At 48.1% G+C, this 27,979-nt stretch overlaps 13 protein-coding genes across 13 annotated transcripts; 8 read left to right on the top strand and 5 right to left on the bottom strand.

Annotated features, from left to right (window-relative positions):
- Positions 1 to 61: 61 nt before the first annotated feature.
- On the top strand, positions 62 to 1,562 carry AGABI2DRAFT_117817 (hypothetical protein; the record flags this gene model as incomplete). The annotated part of the gene is made up of 3 exons (XM_006460836.1): positions 62 to 184; positions 244 to 307; positions 367 to 1,562. 3 exons carry the CDS (start codon positions 62 to 64, stop codon positions 1,560 to 1,562), a joined length of 1,383 nt encoding a protein of 460 aa, XP_006460899.1.
- A 432-nt stretch (positions 1,563 to 1,994) lies between these two features.
- AGABI2DRAFT_135986 (hypothetical protein) lies at positions 1,995 to 4,241 on the bottom strand. Its single transcript, XM_006460835.1, has 12 exons — positions 4,211 to 4,241; positions 3,803 to 4,178; positions 3,740 to 3,752; positions 3,557 to 3,680; positions 3,432 to 3,503; positions 3,320 to 3,374; positions 3,182 to 3,264; positions 2,980 to 3,129; positions 2,702 to 2,927; positions 2,552 to 2,652; positions 2,415 to 2,493; positions 1,995 to 2,362 (listed from the first exon to the last, which is right to left on the bottom strand). The coding sequence occupies exons 2-12, from the start codon at positions 3,971 to 3,973 to the stop codon at positions 2,177 to 2,179; spliced, it is 1,260 nt and encodes a 419-aa protein (XP_006460898.1). The 5' UTR covers positions 3,974 to 4,178; positions 4,211 to 4,241; the 3' UTR covers positions 1,995 to 2,176.
- A 131-nt stretch (positions 4,242 to 4,372) lies between these two features.
- AGABI2DRAFT_192479 (fumarate reductase) lies at positions 4,373 to 6,639 on the bottom strand. The gene is made up of 5 exons (XM_006460834.1): positions 6,502 to 6,639; positions 6,328 to 6,448; positions 6,106 to 6,273; positions 5,259 to 5,984; positions 4,373 to 5,203 (listed from the first exon to the last, which is right to left on the bottom strand). The coding sequence occupies exons 1-5, from the start codon at positions 6,600 to 6,602 to the stop codon at positions 4,580 to 4,582; spliced, it is 1,740 nt and encodes a 579-aa protein (XP_006460897.1). The 5' UTR covers positions 6,603 to 6,639; the 3' UTR covers positions 4,373 to 4,579.
- Positions 6,640 to 6,797: 158 nt separating this feature from the next.
- AGABI2DRAFT_178287 (hypothetical protein) lies at positions 6,798 to 8,231 on the bottom strand. The gene is made up of 6 exons (XM_006460833.1): positions 8,130 to 8,231; positions 8,000 to 8,081; positions 7,926 to 7,937; positions 7,568 to 7,870; positions 7,411 to 7,507; positions 6,798 to 7,210 (listed from the first exon to the last, which is right to left on the bottom strand). Exons 1-6 carry the CDS (start codon positions 8,177 to 8,179, stop codon positions 6,972 to 6,974), a joined length of 783 nt encoding a protein of 260 aa, XP_006460896.1. The 5' UTR covers positions 8,180 to 8,231; the 3' UTR covers positions 6,798 to 6,971.
- A 146-nt stretch (positions 8,232 to 8,377) lies between these two features.
- AGABI2DRAFT_178286 (hypothetical protein) lies at positions 8,378 to 9,307 on the top strand. Its single transcript, XM_006460832.1, has 3 exons — positions 8,378 to 8,484; positions 8,540 to 8,803; positions 8,856 to 9,307. The coding sequence occupies exons 1-3, from the start codon at positions 8,413 to 8,415 to the stop codon at positions 9,225 to 9,227; spliced, it is 708 nt and encodes a 235-aa protein (XP_006460895.1). The 5' UTR covers positions 8,378 to 8,412; the 3' UTR covers positions 9,228 to 9,307.
- Positions 9,308 to 10,150: 843 nt separating this feature from the next.
- On the top strand, positions 10,151 to 12,838 carry AGABI2DRAFT_204188 (hypothetical protein). Its single transcript, XM_006460831.1, has 17 exons — positions 10,151 to 10,399; positions 10,453 to 10,467; positions 10,520 to 10,540; positions 10,594 to 10,619; positions 10,675 to 11,222; positions 11,272 to 11,324; positions 11,378 to 11,443; positions 11,494 to 11,549; positions 11,609 to 11,612; positions 11,665 to 11,735; positions 11,785 to 11,817; positions 11,873 to 11,969; positions 12,018 to 12,101; positions 12,157 to 12,174; positions 12,233 to 12,297; positions 12,346 to 12,379; positions 12,436 to 12,838. The coding sequence occupies exons 1-17, from the start codon at positions 10,183 to 10,185 to the stop codon at positions 12,483 to 12,485; spliced, it is 1,458 nt and encodes a 485-aa protein (XP_006460894.1). The 5' UTR covers positions 10,151 to 10,182; the 3' UTR covers positions 12,486 to 12,838.
- A 543-nt stretch (positions 12,839 to 13,381) lies between these two features.
- AGABI2DRAFT_69774 (hypothetical protein) lies at positions 13,382 to 14,486 on the top strand (the record flags this gene model as incomplete). The annotated part of the gene is made up of 5 exons (XM_006460830.1): positions 13,382 to 13,580; positions 13,708 to 13,784; positions 13,845 to 13,943; positions 13,996 to 14,111; positions 14,237 to 14,486. The coding sequence occupies 5 exons, from the start codon at positions 13,382 to 13,384 to the stop codon at positions 14,484 to 14,486; spliced, it is 741 nt and encodes a 246-aa protein (XP_006460893.1).
- A 128-nt stretch (positions 14,487 to 14,614) lies between these two features.
- On the top strand, positions 14,615 to 16,562 carry AGABI2DRAFT_192474 (hypothetical protein). Its single transcript, XM_006460829.1, has 5 exons — positions 14,615 to 14,774; positions 14,823 to 14,912; positions 14,961 to 15,984; positions 16,045 to 16,134; positions 16,187 to 16,562. The coding sequence occupies exons 1-5, from the start codon at positions 14,652 to 14,654 to the stop codon at positions 16,375 to 16,377; spliced, it is 1,518 nt and encodes a 505-aa protein (XP_006460892.1). The 5' UTR covers positions 14,615 to 14,651; the 3' UTR covers positions 16,378 to 16,562.
- Positions 16,563 to 16,660: 98 nt separating this feature from the next.
- AGABI2DRAFT_204180 (hypothetical protein) lies at positions 16,661 to 18,894 on the top strand. The gene is made up of 9 exons (XM_006460828.1): positions 16,661 to 17,222; positions 17,288 to 17,473; positions 17,532 to 17,622; positions 17,676 to 17,722; positions 17,772 to 17,852; positions 17,903 to 17,995; positions 18,051 to 18,352; positions 18,408 to 18,435; positions 18,487 to 18,894. Exons 1-9 carry the CDS (start codon positions 16,694 to 16,696, stop codon positions 18,807 to 18,809), a joined length of 1,680 nt encoding a protein of 559 aa, XP_006460891.1. The 5' UTR covers positions 16,661 to 16,693; the 3' UTR covers positions 18,810 to 18,894.
- A 480-nt stretch (positions 18,895 to 19,374) lies between these two features.
- Positions 19,375 to 20,325, top strand: AGABI2DRAFT_192472 (hypothetical protein). Its single transcript, XM_006460827.1, has 3 exons — positions 19,375 to 19,578; positions 19,632 to 19,845; positions 19,941 to 20,325. The coding sequence occupies exons 2-3, from the start codon at positions 19,638 to 19,640 to the stop codon at positions 20,135 to 20,137; spliced, it is 405 nt and encodes a 134-aa protein (XP_006460890.1). The 5' UTR covers positions 19,375 to 19,578; positions 19,632 to 19,637; the 3' UTR covers positions 20,138 to 20,325.
- Positions 20,304 to 22,979, top strand: AGABI2DRAFT_117808 (hypothetical protein; the record flags this gene model as incomplete). Its single annotated transcript, XM_006460826.1, has 4 exons — positions 20,304 to 20,656; positions 20,719 to 21,577; positions 21,625 to 21,807; positions 21,873 to 22,979. The coding sequence occupies 4 exons, from the start codon at positions 20,304 to 20,306 to the stop codon at positions 22,977 to 22,979; spliced, it is 2,502 nt and encodes an 833-aa protein (XP_006460889.1).
- A 1,068-nt stretch (positions 22,980 to 24,047) lies between these two features.
- On the bottom strand, positions 24,048 to 25,059 carry AGABI2DRAFT_185225 (hypothetical protein). The gene is made up of 2 exons (XM_006460825.1): positions 24,816 to 25,059; positions 24,048 to 24,762 (listed from the first exon to the last, which is right to left on the bottom strand). Exon 2 carries the CDS (start codon positions 24,740 to 24,742, stop codon positions 24,251 to 24,253), a length of 492 nt encoding a protein of 163 aa, XP_006460888.1. The 5' UTR covers positions 24,743 to 24,762; positions 24,816 to 25,059; the 3' UTR covers positions 24,048 to 24,250.
- Positions 25,060 to 27,114: 2,055 nt separating this feature from the next.
- AGABI2DRAFT_221164 (hypothetical protein) lies at positions 27,115 to 27,795 on the bottom strand (the record flags this gene model as incomplete). The annotated part of the gene is made up of 3 exons (XM_006460824.1): positions 27,695 to 27,795; positions 27,457 to 27,646; positions 27,115 to 27,373 (listed from the first exon to the last, which is right to left on the bottom strand). Coding segments are annotated over exons 1-3 (513 nt in total), but the record flags the coding sequence as incomplete, so codon positions are not given.
- Positions 27,796 to 27,979: the final 184 nt, after the last annotated feature.

The raw sequence follows: 27,979 nt of genomic DNA, 5'->3' as shown, positions 1-27,979 counted from the left end.
TGCCACCCTCGATTGAATCACTTCCATTCGCTCTTCTTACGCCTCTCACATATTTTATACAATGTCAAGCCCGGTTGCTGCCACTTATAACACTAGTATTCCCGCTCCCACTCCGGCTACTGGGATAATGTTTGATGGTCTTGATCACTGGTTGAAGGACTTTCAAAGTTTCGAGTCTATCCTCGTGAGTATATATCGCCAAAGCACATACTACCATGGAACGATAATTGACATAAGTGATAGGTAGAAATGGCGAATGCCTCGGCTGATGGCAAGTTCAAGAATAAATTGACTACGACAGAGCAATGTAAGATTACACTCCGATAGGCTGCCAGGTTATAATTAAAATCTATCCCTCGTACTTAGGGTTCGAGGTTCTCTCTGAGCCGGAACGCACAGCGTTGGTGTATGTTCTCCTTCAACATTCCACGCAAGAACAAGTGCATTTTTTCTTAGCTGTCCTGCAGCAGATGAGATGCGAGGATGACCACTCCTCAAAACCCCGATCCATAAAGGCTGGTGTTCGTTCTCCCAGTCTTGACACCCCCATACATGATTCTGGAACCCAAGCACCTGATTCTACGTCCAAAACTTGGGATTCGGCTGTCCAAGGTCGACTCCCTAACTTGTCAAAGCCCACTAAAGCTCTTGCATCGCCGTCGCCTCGCCCCTATGATGCCTTGCACACACCGCCACAAGAAAAGAAATGTGCAAGCATGCTAAACACTCCCGCCGTTCCAATGTTCCAAGAATCAGATTCTGGTAATGTTAGAAGTAATGAATTAGGTCTTCCTGCCATCAACGCATGCACGCTCAATCTCCTCGCAGCATCGGGTTTATCCAATGATGCACAATTACTGGCTGTCCAGCTGGTAATGAGCGGGATCCTGCAGCCCGCAGATACCCCGTCTATGGTCCCAAAACGAGAACAGGCGACTCACTCCAGACCCATTAGAAAAGGTAGAAAACCCTCTCATGGGGATTCCAGGTCGCCTTCCAGTAGTAAATATCCTGGCAGCGTCCTGCGAAGCGGGGCCCGGAGTGGTATACCCAAGAGTAGTGGTTTGAAGAACAATTCAAAGAATTCTGGACTGGCAAGCAGTAGCCTTGATAGCACCCCTAACGAACCTCCGAGACTAGAAGACTTCGATCCTGAACTGCTGAACGACATTTCTTTATGGCTGAGGAGCCTGAGATTGCACAAATACACTTCTTGTTTCGAGGGCATGGTATGGCAGGAGATGGTTACCATGGATGATGCTGCCTTGGAGAAAAAGGGCGTTTCTGCACTGGGTGCTAGGAGACGTTTGCTCAGAACATTTGATTGCGTCCGTCGCAAAATGGGGGTGGAGTCAAGTACCGATAGTGCTGCGCCTACAACTTCTGTCGTTTCCTCGAGCGCCGTTTCTTCCTCGATGGATGGTGCTGTTCAGGATGAATTCAGCGTACTCCAGAGCTCGGCGCCGAGACTATCCGCAGATTCCCCAGTTTTTGTGCCGACGGGTAAGGTGTCACGGGGCGCTGTATCTACTTTGCAACTTGTTGTTACCTCCACTTTCTGAAGGATTAGCGATTAGCGACTCAGTACATTGCTTAATCAGTTACTCTATGTTTTATATTATTGGCCAGCTAGCATGGCTTTTGTTCCCTGTTTGTAAAGTCAATTATACCAAGCTGCGGCTGATATGGAATCAGCATGTCTAAAGTTATGATAACGAGCAATTCATTCCCCTCGCTAACCTAGACCAAATGACTAGGCGTGAGCCACTCATAAATTATTGTCGACACCATAGACTAACGTCATCCGCCCTCCGCCTAAATTATGGGAAAAGAGCTCAATATATACCTCGATGATTGTCGCACCGCTATATGAAGAGCAGAAAGCCATGGCTTTCAGGTTTGGGTCGTTCTTTACCTCTGTCAAGAACGCGTGTATGGAATCGATCAGCGGAAAGAAAGCAATTCTTACACGCAAGCAATTTAAGGGACCGCCGGTGTATAATCCAAGTTCATCATTCGGATAACCAGATCAGGATGTTACGCCCGGGATTGAACGCAATCCTAAGGTATCTAGCGTCGAATAATAGTCTCCCCTTGTAAACCCGCTGCCATCTTGTTGAGTCATCGGAGATTTTTTAAAAAGGAATTGACATGTAGTTAAGTAGTTGTCCTTGAATCATAAGTCATCTTGTCGAAGGGGAAGGTCTGGTCTCTTGGGATAAAGATCATAGATGGGAGCAGTGCCCACAGCTTGCATATGCCTTGCAGTTTTCTCCGCCCCCTTTAAAATACGGAGCAGGTTGTCACCAGTAAGTCCGGCGATCTCGACCTTGTTCCAACCTCTCGTTATCAATTCTGCAATCTGCCACAATGCATTAGGACCATCCTACAAGACACTTTACTAAATGACGAACCAAATCGGGATACTTCGAGACGTCTTCGAGTCCCGTGGGTGTATCTCCAATACCGTCAAAATCGCTGCCGATACCTACACTAGAGACAAGCAGAGTGATTAACTACGATGGCATAGTCGAAATTGATAGGCACTCACTGTGCTTTACCCGTTATATTGGCTATATGTTCAACATGATCTGCAACCGCTTGAACATTGGCCATTCCTTCATCAGCAATGAAGAAAGGAGAAAAATTGACCTAGGACGCCATCATCACCGCATTCTGTAACATAAATCAAGCTACATACCATGACAACTGCATCGTTCTGGTTTTCCGCTTTACCGATAAGCCTCAGCACTTTATCAGGGACGTTTCGCGGGACATCGTGGACCTCTCGAGCAGATGAATGAGACCAGATGACTGGAGCCTTTGAATGCAAGATGGCTTGAGATGCGGTGTCATCTGACGTATGCGACAGGTCGACGAGAACGCCCAACCGGTTCATCTCGTCGATGAGCAATCTACCAAAAGAGCTGAAAAGACCGTCAAATTTATTTCTCAAACAAGTGAATCACAGTATCCTACCTTAAACCGTGATGCAAGGGTTTTATACCTGGCAAGTAACCACAAGAATCTGCGAACGCATTGTGGCAGATATGCGTCAGGGTCACATAACGCACGCCTAGCGCATAGTATTGGCGGAGTGTAGCAACCGAATTGCCGAGCTGGTGTGCACTAAATATGTGTAAAACAAGAGATACATTTCCCAGAGCTTGTGAGTGCGTACCCTTCGATGCCAATCAAACTAGCAATCTTGCCATTAGATATTGCGACCTCAACTTCGCGAGATGTTGTCGCGAGTTGGAATGTCTAAAATCCATTTTCATCAGTGGGAGCCCACAATCAACCAGATGCTTAGGCTTACATCCGGATACTTGGCAATTAGCTCCCGTGCTACATCAATTTGTTCAAGAGTGTCCCTAAGTACGAGCGGAATGGTTTAGCACCGGCTCGGCCTCGAACGGTTTCCCACAAACCTCACAATCCAGGTCGCATCAGTAAAGTCTTTACCCTCTTCTTCAGGGTTTGCGCAGCCAACATACGCAGACCTATATCACAATGTTGGCGTCGTTATTGGGGAGATCAGGATGGGAAGACGCACCAGAAAAATCCTCCAACTCGCCCTTTTCTTAGCCTGGGTATGTCGACATGCCCAGGCATTCGGGATTCGAGGTCGACCGCAGAAACGTTGTTTCCGTACGCCAAGCGAACAAGATAGGGTAAATCTAGAATGCAACTCCTATCAATATGTCGGTTAAGTCTCCCCACTCAAAAGCTCGCTAACCGATATGTCCGTCCTTGCATCCAATGTCAATTCCACCAGAACCGAAGACAAGAAAGCACGTACAATCACGGGCGCCTGCTTCATAATGGCTAGTGCAGCTTTGTGAGGGTCGTTTGGCAGCGTTCCGATCCATGGGGAAAGTTCGTCACTAAGCAAGTCCGCGAAACCCAGGAAAAACACCAGTGCGGCGACAAAGAGCAGTGTGAGACCGGTCCATACTATCTTCCTCGCCATTGTGTTCGTGTCTCTTGGTGAGGATGCTTGGGCACTGCTGTCACTCCGTAAAAGAGGTGACGCTTCATTCCCAATGTATCCAACGTTGAGATGATCCGGCGTCGTGGGCATGTGTCGGTATTTCCTGAAAATTTCAAGGTCGTAGTACGAGATGCGACTTGTACGATTCTAAACGGCGCAGAAAGCCTTGCGACACTTCTGAATCTGGGACCAACAGTGGATCTCAGTGAAGGTACAAATTATACAATGGCTGGTGAGTGCGGGGGAATACTAACCGTCTAACGTGTGGGGGAGAGGATACGCAGCAGCCGACAACAATGTTGGGCTGTAAATAGCATAAGGAAAGCAAATATGTAACTGATTGGCCGTAACATGGGAATTCGCACTCTTCGCGCGTCAGCACGAAAGCCTCGATAGATGAGGCACATACACATTGCCAGGCTCTAATAATTGCCGATGCTAAGCGAAAGCATAGACGATACAAGGGATACCAATAATATACATTATTCGACAGGGCGAAAAGCAAACAAACATGAGCTTGATATAGATAATGGAAATGCAGTGGTAATACGACGAAATTTAGTCTATACAGTATTATTCCTATACTCATGCCTTCACCTTGCCGATGACAGCATCAGGCGCATATCGTGGAATGACTTTGGGGTCATGAAGCATGTTGAATTCCTCTGTAGCGTCGCGACCTGCATAGAGGATGATGGCTTTCTCACCTCCCGGGTGGTCAGGAAGGAATTTGGTGACGTCGAGGACCTGGCCATCAATGACCACCCAAATGTCATCTTTCTTGTTATGTTTGGCGACATCTGCAAGAGTGTACTCGCCAGAGGCGCTTTTCCCTACAGGAGCGGCAGCGGCAGAGTCGGGGGTAGAGGCTGCAGTAGAACCAGAAATGTGGCCAGCAAGTGCACCTAGACGACCACCAGCCTTTTGCACGGCAGCAGATGTGGCCTGGAGGAGGTAGGCAGAAGCACTGTCACCGGATACACGACCGAAAACGACACAACCGAGGAGGGAAGAACCACCAAGACGGTTGGCACCATGAACACCTCCAGCAACCTCACCCGCAGCAAACAGGCCTGGGATCGGCTTGCCGGACTGGTCAATGATGCGAGATTCAGCGTCGATCTCGAGACCACCCATGGTGTAGTGGAGGACAGGGGTCATAACAGCAACATGGAAGAAGTCATCAAACTTCCATTCGCCTTGGAAGAACTAAGCGAAAGGTGAGTTTAAATTGGAAATCAATGAGCACAGAAGAGGCGCGCACCTTCTTGCCGAAGGGATCCTTTTGAGTACGGACTGAGACATTATAGTCCTCGAAAGTCTTTCTGAGGACCTCGGGAGCAAGTCCAAATTCTTTGGCAAGTGCTTCACCACTATCGAAGCGTTTCATAAGACCACGGCCAACATAGTGCTTGCAATGCCACTCGATATCCTTGGAAGCCTTGCCATTGAGAACAAGGCGGATGGGATATTTGCCGTTCTCCCACATTTTGCCCGTTACATAATCACGGTGCTGAAGCTCGTCGACGAACCGCTTGCCCGTGTTGTCAAGCAGAAGACCACCAACACCTCGAAGGGCCTCGGCAGCCAAAAACTTGACCTTGGCATCGGGTTCCTTGGGGTCAACTAGACCCGTAGGGTGAACTTGAACCTTCTCAAGGTCGATAGCACTTGCACCGATCGATAGCGCAAGTTTGTGACCATCACCTGTGGAATGCTCGCCGTTGGTTGTAGGCAATTCGTAGTACTCTGGGCGGTACTTTTTAAGAAGCGAATCTCCGGTAAAGTCCGCAGCGTAACCGCCGGTAGCAAGGATAACGGGGCCATACGCAGTCTCGGTCTTACCACCGCACTCATATTCCACCCCAACGACAGCGCCAGAGCTGTCTTTCACAAGCTTGGTTACACGAGCCTTCTTGATCACCTTGACACGCTCGGGATCGCTAACAGAAAGGTCCTCAAGGCGCTCAAGTTGTGCGTAGGTAATGACCTGAAGAAGAATGAAATAGTGTGTGAATATTCGGGATGCGGAACGGCATAAAAGCAGCGGATTTAAAATCGATGTGGAAAGCGGAGTTGTGCGGGGTAAAAGGGAAGAAAAGTGGACATACCATCCCAGGGAATTGAGCACCACCACGGTGTGTGCGGGGCTGGCTGTGGCCACCTAGCCTTGCGACTTTGGTCAGGTCAAGGCCGAACTTGCTCTGTAGCCAGTGGACTGCATCAGCGGAGCGACCCGTGAGGACTTGAATCAAGTCATCGCGAGCAAGTTCACGAGCCTATAATAGCGGTCTGAGTTCGGATAAGGGACATGTGATATTTCGGGTATTTACAGATTTTTTGGTATCTTCGAAGAATATCCTTGCGGAATCGGCTATGCCAGCATCTTGCTGGGGCTGAGTACCAGCGCCGTTTATACCAGAGGTGGCTTTTGTAGAATTTCCACCCATGAAACTAGAGAAAAGCAAAAGTGTTGGAACACAAGAAAAGGGGCAAGGGTAACATACGGTTGTTTGTCGAGGACGAGGACATTACCACCACGTTCGAGAACAGTGTGAGCAGCAGAGAGCCCAGCGAGACCGCCACCGACAACAATGACTTGTGCCATTTTTATACAAGTTATGTGGGAACGGAAGAAAGGGGATGGGGTGTTGGAGGGGGAAGTATAGGTGGCCGATCTTATATTATATTAGCTTTGTTATCACGGGACAAACAGGTGGGTATCCTTGCATGTGATTCTCAGACTCTGGCACTGGCCCTGTGCAAGCCTAGATCCTCACTCAGCCCGTCTAGGCCTGTCTCTACCCAATAAAAATGGTTCTTGTGCTCTGGGATTATTGCATGGACATATCCGACATAGAACACTTATGTAGTCCCATCTATAGACACGCATATGTTTCGTCGATGCCCGGCAGCCAAAGTAACCGGAGACATTCCGACCCCAATTCGGCCCAGGCCGAAACTTTCCAAACCACGGCTACTGCTTCAACGCTGTCTCCCTCAATACGCGACAACACCGCTCAACGGCCTCACCCATCCCCATCTCCAGTGTTTCTAGCAATATGAGGTCTTTCACTTTATCATTGGGTCGGCCATGCTCTACATCACCATCCACAAATGCCTCTCTGTGCGCCTCCAAGTATGCTGGATACACAATCTGTTCCCAGTAATGCGGTGGATCCCGCCACAAGGAACCCTCTACTGGGTCGGATTGAACTCCAGAGGGAGAACGGCGGAGAAAGAGTGGTCATTGACGGTCAAGTCGTCGTTATGCGGATTTAAACATGTTTGCGAAGCGGAGTAAACGGAAGGCGTGACATCAGGAATGGGCGAAAGTCATGAAGATCGTCCAGTCAAGTCGTTCCAGAAGAAGGAAATATTTTAGTACAGGCTTGTTGGTGACTGTGCTGATTTACCTGCTGTATGGTAACCGTGCCGTTCATGCCTTCTCCGCTTCAGGACGTCATGGGGGACTCGTAACATGACGCGCACACCCAGTTCTGCGATAACTTCCTGGGGACAACCCAACATTTCAACTCAAATCAAGGTTTGCACACACAAACGAGTCCGAACCTTGTGCCAGTATAACAAAAATCCATCCACCAAAGCCCATATTATTTTTACGCCATTTTCTTGAGCTTCCTTCTCCTCTTGTATTCTCTTAAACTCTGTGATCCACGACTCCCTTAGTTCATTTGGAATTGGAATATCCTGCTGCTCGTTAAGGTGGTCATGGCTATGATGGTCCAGAGGTATATCTCCTGTCTCTCTGACATGACGTAGAAATGCAATTAGCCGGTCCCATGAAATGGCACCAGCTGGAGCATCCCAGTCTTGAACTTGGTACACCGGGTGTATCGGTACGAGATGTTGAGGCTAGCACAGTCATTTGTAGGCTGCCGAGTAAATTAGGCCATCATATGGGACGCACTGGAGCGAAATCCTATGAGCACCATATTACCCAGCATCAAGTCGTGTGCAATTGAACTGAGAATGTTAACTTACATCTTGGTGGATAATTACACTGTCCGGTAGAATACATCTTAAATGTTTAGCGAGGGTAGTCTTTCCTGAACATGTAGCGCCTCTGGATGAAGATAAGTCAAAAAAATGATAAAACACGACTTGATCTCACCCAATTCCAACGAATACCACCTTTAACTTTGGTTGAGAGTCAGTAGACATGACTACAGGACTCTGAGCTGGTAGTGTAATGTCGTAGTGTGCGAGAGCTATGTATCGGGCACTTCAAGTTGACTCGGCACCACCGATCAAATAGAAGATAAGATAAGCATCACGTGAATGTCGATCGCCACGGTTATTTTTAGTTAAGAGTTCCAACAACGTCATAAGCGTCATGGGCACAATGTATCTCTTTTATACACCAATTCTCTTGAAGCCTATTCCGCACCAACAACATGCTATACTCTCGTGTCAGAATCGCATCTTCAAGGTTTCCTACGTCTATATGCGCCAAAGCTCCCACCAGGGTAAAGTTTACATCTCTGATAACAGCGTTTAAATGCTGAGGCTTAGGGATATAAGGTTTCAGCGCGTCCATATGCAGTAGGACCTGGGCCCAATAAACGAGATGGGAACGCCCCACTTTATGTAGCAATTGGCATAGCCGCTGTTGGTGGAACCTACGTATATTTCAAGAGAAATCGGGATGAAGCAGAAAGAATCCGGGAAAAGGCGCGAACTGATGGGCAGGAAATGAGACAAAGGGCCCGTGAAGGTGTTGCGACCACAAAATCCCGAGTTGAGGATGCAGCTCACGAGACTGAACGGAAATACGGTGATGCCAAGGTTTGATACCAGTTTAACATACTTTGTTCTGCGCTGGTTAATCCTCTGATAGGATGCAACAAAAAGAAAGTTCGACGAAACAAAGTCAGACGTTGATCGAAAAGCCAACGAGGTAGGGGCTCAAGGACGAAGCGTTGCTGGAGATTTGAAGGAGCGTTCGGGTACTTTGGTAAAGGACGGTGAAGAAAAGTACGAGACTGCAAAGCAGTCTTTGCGTCGTGCGCGGGATTCAACAGAACAGTTGTATGACGATGCACGCGATTCTGCGGAGCGTGGGGTTCAAGAAACCCGCGGCGGTTTAGAGCAAGCTGGCCGTGAAGCAAAGGAAGGTTGGTTTAACTTGAAGGGTTGGGGGAAATCAAAGTCTGAGGAAGGAGAGAAAAAGGTGGAAGATGTACAGGGACGATTGAACAAGGACAACTAAGTTGTGGTCACGGTTGCTGTCTCCCTAGCACGGTGAAGGCGCATTGAGAATTTCATTCTGTAGTGTCAAATATGTAAATCAACAAGCAGAGCAATGACAGCATGACATTTGTAATTACCACTAGCACCCGTTATCTGGAATGAATCATTATATGCGCCATCTTTAATGCGTCCGTGCCCAAGTAGGCTGTTGGACAGTCGGAATTATCCTTTCCCTATAAGCATTATGTTGTCTTTTGCGGCGTTGTTCGTGGATAAGACTATCAGCTAAATGCGTGGGAGCTAACGAAATAACTAGAGTGTGGCGCTGACAAAGTTGTTGTTCAAACGATATTACCAGGTCACACAGGTCAGTGTCACCGGAAAGCAATGGAAGGGTTGGTCTATTTGTCGGTGGATGAAAATAACATCCCGCTACCGATTCAAGAAACGGGTATTGATTTGTACGAAATACTCATCATGGAAAAGCCATGAGGATCGGAGTAAAGAAGTGTATTATACTTTTGAAAAAACGTGATGACTGATACGTCTGATTGAAGGAAGCGGAACTTCGGAACGATGTTGAGTGGTTTGGATGGACTCATGGATTTGTTGGAGACAAGGCGTGAGGATTACAATGTGTAAAGGGACAGAAGGCCGAGATTTTTGGGAAAGGCCGAACGCAGGGACAGTAACCGAAAGGGGATGTTCGACGCCACGACAGTTACACCAGTCGGGCGAGTCTGGCTCGAGCGGCACATGGCATGTGATGGTCGGTATGCATGCGAGGGCCGTTGGTGACGACCACATGGGTTCGACAGGGTTACTTTGAAACTTATGAGGACGATTCTATGTCTCGGCGGGAAAACAAGTTGAAATTCAGGGGCGACCCTGAGTCTCCACTTCCGGCAAGATCCTCATCTTCATATATACCCATCATCACCTTCCTCATCCTCTCTCTCCATCATCCTTCCCTAATGCCCAAATTCAAACACCAAAGTAACTATCCCGCCGACGAGGACCCCCTCACCAAAGTCATTGCACCCCCTCCGGATGAATCTCTTAAGGAACGCGAGGTTCGCCTCGCCGAGGAGGCTGCAGCACAGCGCAGGTCAGATGCCATAGATGAGGAGCTTAACAGGCAGAGGCTAGCCGAGAAAAAGGCTCCTAAATGCATCCGTATACTGCTCCTAGGTCCCGTACTCATTTGCTTTCCTCCTTTACTACATCTCACACGCGTCTTGTAGGCCAAAGCGAGTCTGGTATGTTCTTCTATCTGCGGCCCTGGAAATCCTTTGTCTGACCGTCCCAAAGGCAAATCTACGACTTTGAAAAGTAAAACCAGCAGCCTTTCATCAATACTGTTGACACTCATTATTCCTCCACAGATTTCCAGCTTATACATTCATCAAAGGTCTGCTTCTAGATATCGCGGATATCAAAACTCTCAAATTCTCTATCCTACTTAGGCTTTCCGCGACGAGAAGGCATCATGGCGGGCTGTTGTGCAGCTCAACGTTGCCCGTTCCATCCGCATAATACTGGAATCTATGACCGAAGCACAAAAGCCTCACAGCGATTCTCCACAGTCCAGCTCTCCCATACCTACAGCTGACACTCCCCCTCTCTCTCCCGAACTTTTACGTCTGAAAATGCGTCTTCTTCCATTGCAACAAGTGGAAGAGAATCTTCTACGACGCTTATCTTCTGCAGCATCCTCCGAACACGAAGCGACTCATCTATCTCCCGTGACAAATATTCCCTACTCTGGCAGGACAGGCAAACAAAAGGAAATCACCGTTAATTCGACTTCTCAATGGAAAGACGCTTTTGGTCGACTTTTGTCAACAGCCAGGGCGAGCTTCCAAAGCGACGAAAATATCGACTTTGAGGATCCTAATGACCCTGGCGTCGTCCTTCATGCCTGTGCAGACGACATGATTGAGCTTTGGAATGACCCTACGATCAAGGCTCTTCTATCTTCTCGCAAACAAAGACTAGAAGATATGGCTGGATTGTGAGAGACTAGCATGGCTCTTTCTACTATCAACTGATCGCTCCAACAGCTTCCTTGACTCTCTCGAGCGGGTAACATCACTTCGATACGTACCCACAGACGGTGGGAATCTTCAATGGCACCCTTCCGACAATCCATTAATATGTCTTTCACAGAGGATATTCTTCGCGCGCGTATAAAGACGATTGGAGTGTCAGAACATCGGTTCACTCTGAAGGCCGGTATGTCCGGCATATGTTTTGTTGGATTACCAACTCTCATCCGCTATCAGGGAATATGTTGAGCCATGACTGGCGTATCTACGACGTCGGGGGTGCACGATCTTTGGTACGCTTAGCCTCATAATTCGGTTCCATCTCATTTCTCTAATTCGGCTTGCTTCGTAGCGTGGTATGCAGTCAATTCAACCCTTTGCAAATTTCCCACGACTCATCTCTACCAGCTGCTTGGGCGCCCTATTTTGACAACATGGATGCTATCATTTTTCTAGCTCCCATATCATGCTTCGATCAAGTGTGTTTTCCGCTGTCTTCGGTTAATACACACTCTCACCAGATGATAGGTTCTAGAAGAAGACCAAACCGTAAACCGGCTGGTACTATCTTCATTTCTGGACGAAAATAACATTGCTTGACCCTTCCCAATTACAGGAGGACTCGATACTATTGTGGAAATCTGTCGTATCAAATCCGCTTCTCAAGAATACTGAAACTGTTCTTTTCTTGAACAAGATAGACATTTTGAAAGGTGCATAAGAAATCTTTAGCAACTTAATACTAATCTCTCTGTACCTAGCTAAATTACATGCGGGGATTCAGTTCGGCCACTACGTGATATCTTATGGAAATAGACCTAATGACTACGAAAATGCATCCGCATGTGAGTTGAAGCCTATACTTATTGGTCAGCAAGACTTTACTTATTCTTCTTATAGACCTAAAGAAAAAATTCTGTGGGTCGTGCGAAAGTCATACTCAGGTAGAATGACTTATAGAATCCGATATTTACAGCTGCTCTACATAAACAATACTCACCATCACCACGAGTGTTCTATTGTCATATGACGACGGTCACAGTACGTTCTCTCACTCCAAGTCCGCGAACAGAACTGACTAGCAATCAGGACCCCAAATCAACCCAACACATCTTAGGAAATGGTATATACTTCCCTTACCTTCGCGTGTCCTGTGTAACTAAAACGGCCTCCCTTCAGTCAAGGATATGGTCATCAGGCAAAATTTGCACGACAGCAGTTTAGTCTGACCTGACGTGCAAAGTCCAGAAACCTATCTCTCCGTGTAGGATACACCGTTCCTTCGTACTCAAACTCCATACCCCATTTACGACTCCGTGAAGCGACAGAATGTCTTCCGCGTTTAATGTTCCCAATCGTTGACTTGGGTCTCCTGATTTTGGCTCAGAAGCATCTTTGTTATGTCATATCTCTAAACCCCGTTTCTCTGACACCCCAGATTGTCATCCAACCCCATTCGCCATTGTATAGTACATAACGCCCTTTTGTGACCTTGTGTAATAATTTCGGTCTGTATATAGTACCCTGTCTGGTGTCATATCTCATCCAAATCTATGGGTTGTTTGTTGTAGGCCCGTGGGACTCCGCTTTTATTCTGTGAACGAAGGAGCAGGTAAAAAAAGATAATAGATAAGACAGTGCGTTAATTTTAGACAAGCAATGATTATGTTTCGATCATCATACCAAGCAAACCGCTAATTTGAAATATGAACCGCAAATGGCCGGATAGGCAAATCGGTCTGTTTACGAGTTGCCATTACGAATGATGAAGCTCCAATCTACTCCCATTCTTTTCTCTGCACTCGAAAAGGGAAAATTTAAGTGGTTGGGGATAACTAGCCGAGACTTTCACTCTCGACTGTCTAAAAGATCAAACAATGTACACGTATTATCGCCTGGAGTATCGAATGATGAATTGTACGACATCTACGATCGCCGATTGATCGGCCAGTTCCATGTGACAGCTGACGCTGTGCCCTCCACTCCGTGACGACAAACTTTTCCAACGTTCAACCCAAGTTCAACCAATCCAGGTGGCAGAAAATAGTCCTTCTTTTTTGGCTGCATCATCTCCTGGGTTTCGAATTTTTGCCTTAGTAATTTCTACTCGACGACTCGGGGAAAGATGGCATCAACGGATATTATGGGGAACTTTAGTCCTATGGATGAATTGATTCAGTTAATTTATCAGAACATATACCAGTTTGTTGTCATGTCGAGTGTGACATTTGACAAATGGACGGTGTATGTAGGGATGGTCGGGGAAGCAGGGAGATGGTGGCGTGGTTTCTGGGAGGAGCGAGATGTTATCAGCGTCGTCGTGAGTATACAATCTTGTTATATATCATCATTTTCCAAGGCAATTCAATTTCTGGCCGTATTTCGGGAACGTCTTTTGTTTGTTTTACTAGGGGCCTAATCCAACGGAAAAACTTTTGGAAACGTTTGTAGACAAGCTGGTGGAGTGTGTCGTTGGCGGTGATCTTTTCCTGGCTGGATTCAGCACCGAAAGGGGGGCAAAGATCAGAGTAAGTGAGCGACTCGTACGGGCCATTATGATGAAATGCTTATGCGTGACTTTTGAATAGTTGTCGTTTGGTACGGGGAGTCAGAGACCTGTGTCTATGGCCTTGGAGGAAATTGAAGCAGCGGAAGCTGCTGCACATGCAACGAATGTGTTTCTTGAAGTAAGAACGATATAGTTCACTGCATGAATTGGTAGCCAGCCCGCTTTTGCAGATCGCTCTACAAGCACAGTCGCGGAAATGTCGATTGCACCCTTCAACATTCGTATCTACAACATCATTACCAACAAGAGAGGCCGCAAATTCGGGTAGGGCTCCAAGTATTCAATCGTGCCGGTGAAAATGACATGATGTTAGCAGTCGGTCGGTCAGCGGCGTCTGGTCCCAGCGACTCGAGCCATGCTAAGAAAAAGCCAAGAAGTTTGGAAGCTGAAATGCCTGGACTAGATATGGAGGAGACGGATAAGAATGAAAGAAAGGGAAAAAAGCAGCGGCGTCATTCACCGCCAATTGAACGTGAGTCAGCTGAGTAGTTCAAATCAAGTTCCGCGGATTATCAACGAGTTGATTGATTGTTTCGTAGAAACGCAACCCAGTGTTAGGGTGGGAGCGCCGCAGGGTTCTTCAAAGGTAGTGCCGCGAAGCAACCCCGTTAAGAAGGCACGCAAGATCAAAGCCATGGATTTCGAGAGCGACGACGAATAGAGTTGGATAGAGTTGCAAGGAGCGAGAGGGTGGCGTGTAAGCGAAGACGGAGGAATCTTGAACTTTGAAGTTCGATCTTATGTTCGGCCTAAAAAGGGAATGCTACATATCACAACTTTATTTAAACCATCATCGCTTCTCTCAGATCCACACTCCTTCGCGCCTATGCAGCCATCTTCTGTTCTCTCCCCCTCCCCCTCCGCTACTAGTGAGCCAGCGCCCGCGGCAAATGGCGCCAGTACAGCAGAGGTCATGTTCCAGCAGATTCTTCATACCCTCAACAAATCAGTAAGTGATCCATCATAGGGCTCTCCTGGCTCTCTTTACCGTCCATAGCAAGCAGATATTGCCGAACTCAGGCGCGAAACGACTGAACTTCGTCTCGCTAATGCCAGTCTTGAGCGTCAAATTCGGGATGGACTCCAGGTATGATCCCTACAATTGCTTCGTCATTATGTATTGAAACCTGAAAAGTATAATTACCATACCTCACGGAATGGCACACCTGGTTTCATGACTCCCGCCCCTCCTAGTCCTCAACTTCGAGCAAAACTCTCCCCATTCCTGAATCACTCCATCCCTGCGATCGTGGCACCGGCTCCCGAGCCTCTATATCGCCCCTCGCCACTCGGGGACAACGCATTAACTTCCGTTTCTCTAGGAACGCGGGATATTCCCGGATTTTATGTTGTCATCCCCGCTGGTGGTGCTGGCACACGTCTGTGGCCGCTTTCCCGCGAAGATCACCCAAAGTTTCTTCTCGATGTGACGCTTCAAGGCCGTTCCCTTATTCAAGCAACTTGGGATCGGCTGCTTCCCCTAACCTCTGCCGCGCGAACCACTGTCGTCGCTGGCCCAGCTCATATAACCTCTATCCGTGGACAGCTTCCGGAGCTAATGCAGGACAATCTTTTTTGCGAGCCCGGCCCGAAGGACTCGATGGCCGCGATCGGCCTTGCTGCTGCTGTCCTCGCGAAACGTGATCCCGATGCGATAATAGGATCTTTTGCTGCTGACCATATGATTTCTGGAGATGATGCTTTCCTATCCGCAGTTGCTGAGGCCGTTGAAGTTGCTAAGAAAGACTATCTTGTCACGATTGGTATCGCCCCTTCACATCCTTCAACAGGTTTCGGTTACATTCGTCTGGGAGAAAAGCTTGCTATCCGGGAAGCTCCCAATGCCCGTCTTGTATCAAGCTTCAAAGAAAAACCCGACGCAAGGACAGCGGCATCATACATCGCAACTGGTACATACCGCTGGAATGCTGGAATGTTCGTTACCAAGGCGACTTTCCTTCTACAACTGTTGAAGGAATATAAGCCGGATCTTCATGAGGGACTACTTAAAATTGCAGAAGTGTGGGATGCGGGAGAGAATGTCCGAGGAAGCGTTCTTGCAGAGGTGTGGCACACCCTTGAGAAGATTCCCATCGATAATGCAGTAGCCGAACCTGCAGCTGCTGAGGGACGCGTAGCGGTCGTACCAGCCACCTTTGGTCAGTCCTCTAATTCGCATGCGTCCAAATAGACATTAATGAATTCTGTGATACCTTTAGGTTGGGATGATGTCGGTGATTTTTCTTCTTTAGCAGATCTCCTTCCCGCCGAGGCCAACCAGCCGCGTGTACTTGGCGACAACAACCTTGGTATTGAGATTTTTGTCTTGCTCTACTTGCCGAATGCTAAAGTGCCCTGCAGTGCTCACTGAACAAGTAGCTGGCGGTATCCTTGTTCCTGGATCTGGCAGGTTGATTGCTTGCCTGGGTGTAGACGATTTGGTGATTGTTGATATGCCCGATACCCTTCTTGTCACCACCCGTGCCCGTTCGCAAGAAGTAAAGCGGCTTGTGAAGAAATGTCGCGACGCGGGTTGGAAGCAACTTTTGTGAAAGAGATTGCGTTTCTCTAATTCAAATACGGACTTTGGAATTATGTTTTTAGAACTTCTTAATGGGATCGTTAGTGGTAGTGATGGTCGAATATAATCTTGGCGGAAGTGGGGAGCCGGAGCCACCGGTAGATCCGGAGTGCACGCTATTGCCCCATCTCACGCCATCATCTTTGTGGATTTCAATCATGCGGTCGCTCTTGGCCCTTCCAAACACTTAATACAGTGGAAAATGTCAACGTCAAGCCCTTCCCAACCTCTCCTCCGTCCAAGTAGGTTCTGGGCCTCTTCACTACAATTCTGACCAATTGAACAATATGGTCGAATCTGAACTCTTAGACAACAAATCATACGGCTCTATCGAGAACGACCACCCAGATGTCTTACCGGTACCGCCAGTGGACAGAGAGCAAAGGAAACTTCATCGAGGGCTCTCAACACGCCAAGTACAGATGATCGCGATCGCTGGCACAATTGGAACTGGCCTCTTCCTCGGCACAGGCAGTTCCCTAGCCAAGGGCGGGCCAGCAAGTATGCTTATCTGCTACACTATCATTGGCTTTATCGTCTATGTCACATTATTGCTGCTCGGTGAGATGGCGACCCAGTATCCAATCGCGGGATCGTTTGGGACCTATTGCGTTAGGTTCTTTTCTCCTTCGTATGGCTTTGCGTTGGCGTGGAACTATTGGTTCAACGATGCAGTTTCGGTTGCTAGTGATCTAGTAGCGGCGCAGCTAGTCATGTCGTACTGGTCGGATTGGCATCCGTGGGCTATTGGTCTGATTTTTTGGTTCTTCTTGGTGGGTATCAATGCTATACATGTGAAAGCGTACGGGGAACTTGGTGAGTAAACACAGTATTGCTCAGATGAGGGAACAGCACTTGCTCAACCTGTTTCAATTTCGCAGAATATTGGCTCGCGTCGTTAAAAGTCATAGCGATAGTCGTTTTCATTATTATTGGCATTCTTGTCAATGTTGGTGTCAATTCCCAGCATCGATATCTTGGCGGAGAGAACTGGAGGCTTCCTGGTGCTCCTTTTGTGGGTGGCTTTGGGGGATTCGCTCGTGTTTTCGTGACAGCCAGTTTCGCATGTCAGTCATCCTGTCTCAGGATTTAACAGGGTGAATGCCTATTCATTGTGCTTCTTAGATGGTGGAACGGAGAGTCTGGGAATTACTGCAGGCGAGACGAAGAATCCATCCAAGAATATGCCCAGGGTAGTTAAAGCTGTGTTTTGGAGGTGCGTTGGTGGTTCGTATAATGTATCATGAGCATATACTAAACAAACTTTAGAATCCTCATCTTCTATATCTTGAGCGTTTTACTGATAGGGCTCAATGGTAAGAGTAACCTCCTTTCAAAAAGTATTTGAGACTAAATTTAGGCCAGTTCCATATACCTATCCCGATCTCTCGACGAAAAGCTCCGTAACATCACCGTTCACTATCGTTTTCAAGGAAGTCGGTTCAGGTGAGTCGACGAGACTCGAGAATGACTTTTTCAATGACATTCGACCAAAGCTGGTGCTGCATCATTCATGAACACTGTTGTCTTCACTTCTGTCATTTCTGCGGGAAATCACGCGCTATTTGCCGGAACGCGAGTGTTGTATGGTATGTTTTCACATATTGCTTCCTCAACATTGTTTGACTGAATTATATATTGCAGGACTTTCAGCCATCAACCAGGCACCCCGTTTATTTTCTTGGACCACGAGAAACGGCATTCCCTTGCCCTCGCTTCTGGCAACAAGCAGCATCAGCATTCTTTGTTTTGGAAGTAGTTACATTGGAAATGGTCAACTTTGGACATGGTTACAAAACCTCGTCGGCGTGTCCAATCAAATTGCTTGGCTTTCGATTGGTCTTGCTAGCTGGCGATTCCGCAAGGCTTGGGTTAGGCAGGGTCATTCTCCCAATGATTTGAAATTTCGTGCTGCTTGGACTTGGCCATGGGCGCCTCTGTTTGTGGTGCGTGGTTTTTCAACCTTTGATAGACTCAGATTGTCTAATTCAGTATTTGCAGGTAATTATAGTTTCTTGCCTAATCCTCAGTGAGTTTTCTGGTCCCTGTGAACTGTGTCACACCTAACCGACGAATTCAGTTCAGGGATGGTCCTCAATATTCCCTGAATTCGTGGCCGTTGACTTCATCTCATATTATATTGAGATACCAGTCATGATTGTTATGTACACAGCCTGGATGCTCATAAAACGACCGGGTTTGAACAATTCGTCTCAAACATCGCCAACGAAGAAAAGGTTTTGGTACAGCGACCTGGTGGACGTGAACACGGTGGATCTGTCCAAAGATCAATACCACGATGAAGAGAGTGATCATATTGAAGATGAAACGAGGACTAGGAGGATGACAAAGGGCAACTTGGGAAGGAGGATTTTATGGCGATTGTATTACGTGGCTGCATAGTTGCTCTTTGGTAGACCTTTGACATAAATCATCTGCGTGTATATATGACTAATGTATCAAGAATTTCAAACTAGGATTTGATTGCAGGGACAGTGTAACGGCTGGTGGATTTTCTGGGTTGATAAATAATCCATTTCGCAAATTCGGCATTTACAGAGGACTTGAATCCATCAATATTGAAAGTAGCGCTTTCCGTGTGAGCTTCTGAAATCTATACTTAACAGTGCTTCTCATCAATCTCATCAATTGCATCATGCATCAAACAGATCTCGCAAGATATATCAAGTTTCGTCCTTTTTGCTACCCCAAACCTCCCAAAACTGGCTGATGGAGAGCCAGACTTCTGGTATACCTATTATCTATGCATGTTCTAGGGAATTGTTTTTTTGGTTTCATCATTGTAAAAGCTGTGCATCAGATGATGAGTATCGCGACGGCCGAGATGTAATACAATGCCTTAAAAAGCGGACAACAGGACTTGAAGTGATCAGCGCGCAGGGGTCTTTTGTTCTCCAAGCAACTCTGCCTGTTTCTCATCTTCTTTATCTAGTTCCTCGTCAAGCTTATTACCTTTTCTACCTTTCTCCCTGAACCCTCGAAACTATTCGCCAGGGATAGAGTGCCTTGTTCTGGAAATAATTCGGCCCGAAATTATCTTTAACAGCCCCCTGTCTCTGTTAAAACAGGAGTGCCGGCTTTGACAAGATATTAGGATTATTAACTTGAGTTGTTGTATTCTTCTCCAATCGCCCCGATCCATTCCTTCCTGGTACGTCAAGCATTGCCGCCAGCGATGAGCATCATGATGACCTTGTGTTTCAGAGAACCATGTCGCATACACACTCTAGGATTTGGGTGGCGATATCAGCCATGTTAGGGCAGCTCTCCGCTGCCTTTAACGTTGCTCCAATTGTGCTGTTATTGATGTTTAATACCGTCGCATGCGCCATGCCAACGCCTGGCAGGAGAGATGCGGCGTCCGATGACGATATTGAGAATCCAAACGGAAGCAAGCAATTCCTTCTCGTGGGAGCTGGTGAGTTCTCCCAAGCCACTCCTCGAATTGTCGCGCTTGTACGACAGCGCAACGTTATGGCTCTTGACCCGATAGTTAGCTGACATTACCGTTAGCCACAGGCTCGGTTATTGCACTCGCTATAGTTGTAGCATTGGTCAGATGGTGGAGAAGAAAAAGGGCGGAGAAAAAGGTCAAGGGACAGAAAGCGGAAGATCGAATGCCATTGTCCGCGAGTTTCCAGCCTGGCGAGTTGCCTGCACTTCCGTATTGGCCTGAGCAAAAGAACGCGAAGTCGGAGGGCATAGCATAAGGCGATGATCATTGTTGTAGTTTAGTACGTTGCTCTGTTTATTACACTTTGGCTTATCTCTTGCAAGTCTTTCGGGTTGTCTACGTCGTTGGATGAGGTGTTTCATCATGTTTTATTACGTAGATTGTTTTTGTCACCTCTCTGGGCGCTGTCCTCCCAAACCCTCATGGATCCCAATTTTCCTTCTGCCACAAGCTCTCCCGCCGTCCCAGTCCCTCCATTGCCCACCCGCGGCACCTTCTTCCCCAACTCCTCTCGCCTGAGTAACAACTCATCATCGACACATAGCCGTCGGTCTCTCAAGAGCCTGAGCCGACTGATTGCAGACCACCGAGGCCACCGCGATCCAAAGAAACTCCTTGGGCTCATCAACAAGCTCCATGAGCAGCTCGAATTCGAAAAGGATCGCGCCGATCGCGCCGCTCAGCAATCATCCGAGGCTTTGTTATATCTGAAATCCGTCTGTGAAGAGAAGCTACACGCTCTACGCGATATCGCTCGATTAGAGGAGGAGCTCAAGTCCGTTCTTCATTTCTCGAGGTCTCTGTTCCTCGTTCTGTCTCTGAAGTCATATTCGATAGGTTATACAAGGTCCAATATGACGAGGCTCAGAAAGAAATTTTTCGCGCCCAGAAGATCTTGAATGAAGTTGACGACAAACGATTCCGCGCTGAGAAGCAAGCGGCTGACGCGAAGTCTGCATTGCGAAGGGCAAAAGATGAAATCAGCGTCATCAAAGCCCAAGACGAAGGCCGAAGGACCGGTATATTGGAAGGATTTAGGAGAGGGAGGGAAATTGGTATTCAGGAAGGTTTGAGGATGGCTCAGGATGAAGTCGTAAGAATTGTGACTTCGCCTCCGCCAACCCCGCCCGTGATACCACAGGTACAACAACACAGCCTTTCTCGAGCTCCTAGCCTTGTTCCCTCCAGGCCGCCGACAGCACCTCCCGGGTCGCCGGCAGCGTCGTCGGTAGCTCGTGAAGCCGACGATACGAGCCAACCTGTTCAATCCGCCGTGGAGGCACCAGAAGAGCCCGGAAACCGCAGCTTCCAACTACAATCCCCATCCTCACAGGTGCCCCTTGCCGTCATACCACCTGATAATTTTATACCTCTTCTTGACGAAGATAATCGCATACGACTCCCTCCCGCTTTTGAGTTCAGCAGCCGTCCAGCGTCTCCAGTTCCACCACTGCATCAAAATAATGAAGAAATTCGAATGATCCCCCCTCCGACGTCAGTCCATGTTCCCTCTGCGCGCAGTCACCGTTCTGCTTCACCCGCTTCCGCGTCATCACGATATTCGCATATGGAAATGCTCGCAAATCCACTTCACAATGACCGAGGTACACCTATGAGTGTGATTCCCGAATCTCTAAGTCAAGAGCAGAGTCCCGCAGCCCTCGATGCTGCAACCTTGCAGAGGCAGCCTTCTCTTGTGAGCCCACGACACGCATGAGTCTCTGATTTTGCTAACGAAAGTAGGCTGCACATTCCGTAAGATCAATGGCCTCTGAACTTAGAAGTCCTATCTACACTCGACCTAGGTCGGTTTCTGGCGGGTCGTCTATTATGTCTGGCCAACCACCCCCGTCGGCTACCGAATTTTATGGTATTGCAGATGCACGAATGGAAGGTACGGCGTCCGGCATGGCGGCCCAGTCCCCGGTATGTGAATCTCGAGTCTGTATAACGCTGCGTAAAGGACGTATTTTTCTTTTCTCACCATGCAGTTCATACCCCATTCGAACGGTGACCACGATGACGGGGCTTCTAATTCGATATTTATTCCACCTATAACAGAAACACGCTCGCCTCCTTCAATGCAATATCAGGTAGACGCGAGGTCGCCTATGATCATATCACAACATCAATTCTTAGGAGGATGGGACCAGACGCTTGAAAATATTTCCAGTGATAGCATGAATCCCCCCGTTATACCTCATCCCGATTTATTCACTGATCTCGGTGATGACGAGGACGACATTATTTCATCAGAGATCGACAGTATGGATTCACTCACAACACCTCCAGAAAGACAGCAGAGATTGCCCAGCAGAGCAGGGAGTGTCAGAAGTGTTGGTGGTGGGAGCGCCCTATCTCATCGTACTGGACCCATGGCCGCTTCTCATGTTGGCTCAACCGCTGGACCTAGTAGGAGTAGAGCTGCGAGTGTGATGAGTGCTGGTGGAAGTGCTTTATCGCGCCGCATTGAGCCAGAGGCTGGTTCAAACGCTGTACCTGGCGCAAGCAGAGCTGCGAGTGTGTTGAGTGCTGGTGGTGAGAGTGCCCTATCTCATCGTACTGAACCGGTAGCCGCTTCTCATGTTGGTTCAACCGCTGGACCTAGTAGGAGTAGAGCTGCAAGTGTGATGAGTGCTGGTGGTGAGAGCGCCCTATCTCATCGTACTGGACCCATGGCCGCTTCTCATATTGGCTCAACCGCTGGGCTTAGTAGGAGTAGAGCTGCGAGTGCGATGAGTGCTGGTGGAAGTGCTCTATCACACCATGGCGAGCCAGAGGCTACCTCGAACGCTGTACCTAGCGCGAGTAGAGCTCCGAGTGTAAGAAGCGCCGGTGGAAGTGCCTTATCTCATCGCACTGAGCCCTTCGCTGCTTCTCACATTGGATCTAGAGCTGAAGGATCCAAGGCCGGCTCAGTCGTGGGTGTAATACCTGGTGCTAGTGGAAGTGCGATCGGGACGGTACCTGATTCACAATGGGGTGATCTTGTGAACAGTGCACAGAGCCCTGTCCCGGATGCGGCGTATACCCCCAAAACGCGTTCCAAGAAAGGAGGGAGCATCCTTTCGATGAAGACCACTGGCAGTAGACGATAAACAGGAGAAACTATGAAACATATACCCTCACACGAGATCCCGTTCAATCGCTGCAATGTTATTTGTGATAAATCGGTTGAAGCAGTACTTGTAGCGGTTTGATCGTACAAGATATTTTGAGGTTTGACAAGCATTTTTTGAAACACGTACACCATTTACTTTTTGCTTGGGGTCATTTTGAGTTTGCTCCTGCTGCATGATGGAATGGAATGGCCTTTCTCCGAGTCACCTTTTTGTACCCTAAAGCCTATCAACTGAAATCCATAAGATTCGGGGCTGTCACAGTAAGCGGCTTGATGAAGCGAAATAAAACTGTATCTGGGGTAGGTTTTTCGATAGAGAAAGTTCGTGGATTCCCTCCAGAGATCTATGTGTGTACTCATTCCAAAACGAATACCCCTCGTTTTTCGATCGCGAAGACGATGGAAAGGCCAAGAAACCTTTTACCGACCACAACTTCAATTGGGATATGTACTTATTTAATACACAGGAGACTCCTAACCAGTAAGAAAAACAGAAACAGAAACTATGCATGCGGAATTTAAAAGACTCGAAAAGCCCGCAGATCGTCGACAATCAATATCTGAATGCCAAAAAACACTTTTGCCCCTTGGAACATTGCAAAAAGACCAGAGAAACAATGCAACCAAACGTTGACACAAAAAGATAAAATAACAATAGAAAAACCTTGGGAACCGAGCATGCATCTGAAATGTCTTTTTGCTTTTTTTGCAAATCGTGGCATGACAAGATTGAATAAAAAAAAGCTTAGGAAACAGCGATAACAAATCGAACGATCCGTTGGAAAAGAGGGTAGCACTGAACAAGGTAACACGGCTGTTGAAAGGCGAAAAAGTAACAAAAGGCGATCAATGAAAAAACGCGTGTGTATTGATGCAACGCCGAAAGCAAAAAAAAAAGAGATGGGTGAGAATGAAGGGAAGAACTCGGAGAGAGAGTCCACTGTCAGGTATAATATCGAAATAAGGAATCGACAACGATGGCAAAAAAAAAATGCACGGACAACACAGCACAAACAATTCAGCAATCGAGGAAAAGCTAGACACAAAGGCATGATAGAGCTGGAAGATAAATAAGAGAGAAAAAAGTATGCGAAAGGCATGGATCATGACTAGATATACAATGTTGAAGAAAGCCGGAGGATGGAGGAAACAAAAGTAAACCACCGATAACATATAACCATGTAAGGTCGCACGAGAGCAAAGACCTGCGAAAGACAACCGCCAATTGTCGGTGCATGGTCTCGATACTTAACCTTTGTTGCCTTTGAAAAAGTATTTGAGATTAAATTTCTTTCCATGAGCGGGTGGAGGTTGTGCACCCCTTCCCGCCTGGTCAGCAATGGATATCCCCATTTTGGATAATTTCTTTAAGCTTCGTCCTGGACCCTGAGGGGGAGGCAACCTCGGGACAGGTGTAGGCGTCGTCGAGACTCTATAAAGCGGTACTCCGGGATGGTCACCCTTATCAAAGTCTGCCCCGTCCAATGAGGCCATTCTGAGTCCTATCGTCACATTGTTTTCATAGCCAGGCGGGGATGCATTGGACCTTCCATAGAAACCTTGGCTTGAACTTGTTTTGTGGTGCATGGGATGGTCATCTGTGGCGCTCGAGGATAGGAGGTTGACGGTAGGTCCCGAATGTTGTTCGTAATTGCCTGCTTCCGTACGTCGATAACCTAGTGCGGACACGGATCTCGCAGACGGCGAGGACCAGTCTGATTGCTCGCTGGAACGCGACATGTTCACCTCTCGCGAAGCCACTGTGTCCCATGATCAGATAAAAATCAGTGATAATATGAACTATGCCGCTTACATCCTTCCGCTGTTGATGGCCTCCTCACATGCCTACCATTCCATACATCATCAACAGACCGACGAGATGGAGTCTCTTTAATTGCGATAGCGCTCCTTCCGCTATATAACGAACTCGAATATCCTGAGCCTTCTCTTGAATGTTGATTCGCAATCGGTAGCAGCAAACTCGTACGACTGCTCACTCCGTTCCTCTTCCCGTTCGTCAGCAACGTACCAGTGGTGTGGCCACTCGTAACATTCACAACCCCATTCTCCTGTTCTCTGAATTTTCTCTCTAATGCAAGGCTCTCACCATATGCGGCTAGTCGCGCACTTAATGGTGTTCGGCCGTCACTGCCAGGCGTAGAAACAGCATCGTGGTCCTCTGAGCTTGCTAACTCCATAACTTTATTCCTTGTTTGCTCAACGAGAGCTTCCGCCTGAGCATGGGTGGATATTGAAGTGAGGTCGATTTCATATGGCGTATGGGATCTTCGTCCATTCAGATTTCCATTGCTTAGAGGTGTAGCAGAAGCCAAGACAAGAGTTGAAGTTGAATCACGATTAGAGTCCATTTGGTCCGGAGACATTCCCTTTGGCAGAGATGGACTTCGTCGTAAAAGAGATTTGGGTACTGCATCTGAGGCGACATACGATCGAATGTCTTCGGACCCCATGAGGGGTGGCGTAATCATCACAGCGCTCGCTATGCTAGTCGGAGACTGTGTGAACCCTCGGCTGTCCGTACTGCTGAGTGAACTTCCTCTATGTCTATTGTCTGCGGCATGATGTGTAAGATGCGATGGAGTAAAGTCGATCTCTCCTTCGACGGGTAGCGGGGGTGGCTGGTTGATACTGAAAGGAAATTGTGATGTTTCTTCGTCTTGTTCTCCAGCGACATGACCATCCGATATGATAGGTGAAAGTGAAGATCTCGAAGCAGGGGTTTCTCCAGCTCCAATCAACAGAGATGTCTTTGTGGGCTCGATTGGCCTGCCATACTCTTCTTCGCCTTCCTCCTCCTCTATATTCAGTTTCGAACCTGACATCGAGCCAGCACTTCCGGGTCTGAGACTCGCGCGTCGTCTCGAATACGAATCCGATCGTACGAGTGAATTTGAGCTATCGCTCGATTTTAGTCGGGCAGGGTTACTTCGGGGAGATAACGAATGAGAGGTTGTGTTGCGACTGCGAGTATGACTTTCTCGTGAGTCTTTTTTGAACGACGACACATCATACCTTACGGCCCTCAGCGCGGAAGGGTTCATGTGACCTTGACCATTCGATCCATTGCGATTATGTGGCTTGAAAATACCTGTACGCGGCAGGGACCTCGACAAACTTTCTACATCAGCGTTGGTGACTCCTCGGTTGATTGATGCATCATCTGGCGCAACTGTTGATGCTGCTCCAAGACGCGAGGGCACATTCGCATCGTAACCCGAACTGCTCCCGGACCCCGAACGTGTTCTGTGATGGCCTTGATGTCGAAGCATACCGAGTCGAGCAAGTGGACTAGAGCCAGGGCTATTATAGCTGCCAGATATGATAGGATCGTCGTTATATTGACTACTAGCGTTTGACCTCGAACGATCGCGGTTGGACTGCCTAAGCGTCGGCGTATTGTTGTCACTTGTCGAACGTACAGGGGAGTTGAGGGAAGACTTTCGCTCCATAGGGAAGTCCCCCGCTCTTCTTGATCGACTGGAAGCATCACTTCCCTGATGAGGACGCGAACGGCGAGGGACATGACCAGATGGCGGAGAAGCTGAGAGCGTTGTGGTGTCATTAATTACAGAGACTGTGCTTGCGTTGAGGTCCGGTGTGCTTGAGCTTTCAGAATTTTGCCCTTTGCGAAAGAGATTGAGCAATGAAACTTTGCTTCCTTTTTTTCGTGCACAATAGCCTTTGTTATGAGATGGGTTGGTGCTGCTATCTTCACCATCTTCGCCTGCAGAATTCGCTTGGTGAGGATTCGCTGACTGGAAAGAAGGATTTCTCAGGCGAGTTGACGCATCCGGTTGTCCAATGTGGGGTAGTGAAGGACGTCGACTGGATGACCGCTCGCCATTATAATTTGTGAGTTGAGAGGCAAAATCGCCGAAGGGTTTAGTAGGAGAAGTGGGAGGAGTGGGCGTATGCGGGCCTCGATAGAGTTCCGAGAGATTTGATGACGAGGATTTGAGCATGTTGAGGGCCGTATCAATGGAATGCTTGACGTGGAGGCGGCGACGACCGGTTAATGATTGTTCGTCACCGAAGGAGCCTAATCGGTTACGACGTTTCGCAATGTCTTTGTCATCTGCGACGACGAATTCTTCCCTCTCTCTCAAGTCTTTGTCCTTGTTTATGATCCAGTTTTTGAGAAGATCAGCACATTCAATCCAACCATTCTGCCGGGCGAGGTTTTCGGGGGTAACGCCATGTTTGTCTGCACGGTCTGCATGTGCACCATGAAGTAGGAGAAGCATAATGGCATCCCTGTTACCGTTTGCGGCGGCAAAGTGGAGGGGAGTTGAGCCCGTAGTTCCGATGATGGGTGCAGAAGAGTCTCTGCTGGAATAGCGCTTTGAAAGCCTGCAGAAGGCAGTGTGGGGTAAAAATGGCGTCAATGAGATAGGTGCGGGAAATGAATAGGGCTGATAAAGCGAGAAGCTTACCTTGGGGCGTTCACATCTGCACCATATTCGATAAGGAGTTTGACGACCTGAACATTGCCTCCGGCACAGGCAGCATGAAGAGGGAGTACGCCATCTACAACGGAGTTGACTGGCTGGCCGCGTGAGAGGGCGTATTCGACAAGGCCCACGTTGCCGGTGGAGGCTGCAGAATGGAGACCAAGACTTGGAACTGGGACATATACTCAGACAGAGCGAGCCAACGAGTAGAAAAACTCACAGTCGGTGGTGACGTTGTGCTTGGCCTCGCCCCGATGGTGGACCGCCCGGAGGGGAACGGGCATGACTTTGGGGATGTGGAGAAGGTGGGTGTTGCGAGATAAGTGGGCAGTGGATCAATTCAGTCACACAGCAGATCACACTACCATGTACCCGGCTCCAAATATCTCGTCCTCTCCTCCTTCTCACGCTCCCCCGCTCCCTCCCCGCTCGCCCCTGTTCAGCCATATCCAGCCAGCGCGCATCACTCCGTACCTTGCTCAGCTCTATCAGCCGGCGTTCATCC

The sequence above is a fragment of the Agaricus bisporus genome (genome assembly GCF_000300575.1).
Source record: "Agaricus bisporus var. bisporus H97 unplaced genomic scaffold AGABI2scaffold_5, whole genome shotgun sequence".
Lineage (NCBI taxonomy): Eukaryota > Fungi > Basidiomycota > Agaricomycetes > Agaricales > Agaricaceae > Agaricus > Agaricus bisporus.
Note: the sequence above shows the minus strand (reverse complement) of the source record. Positions and strands in the feature narration are given on the sequence as shown.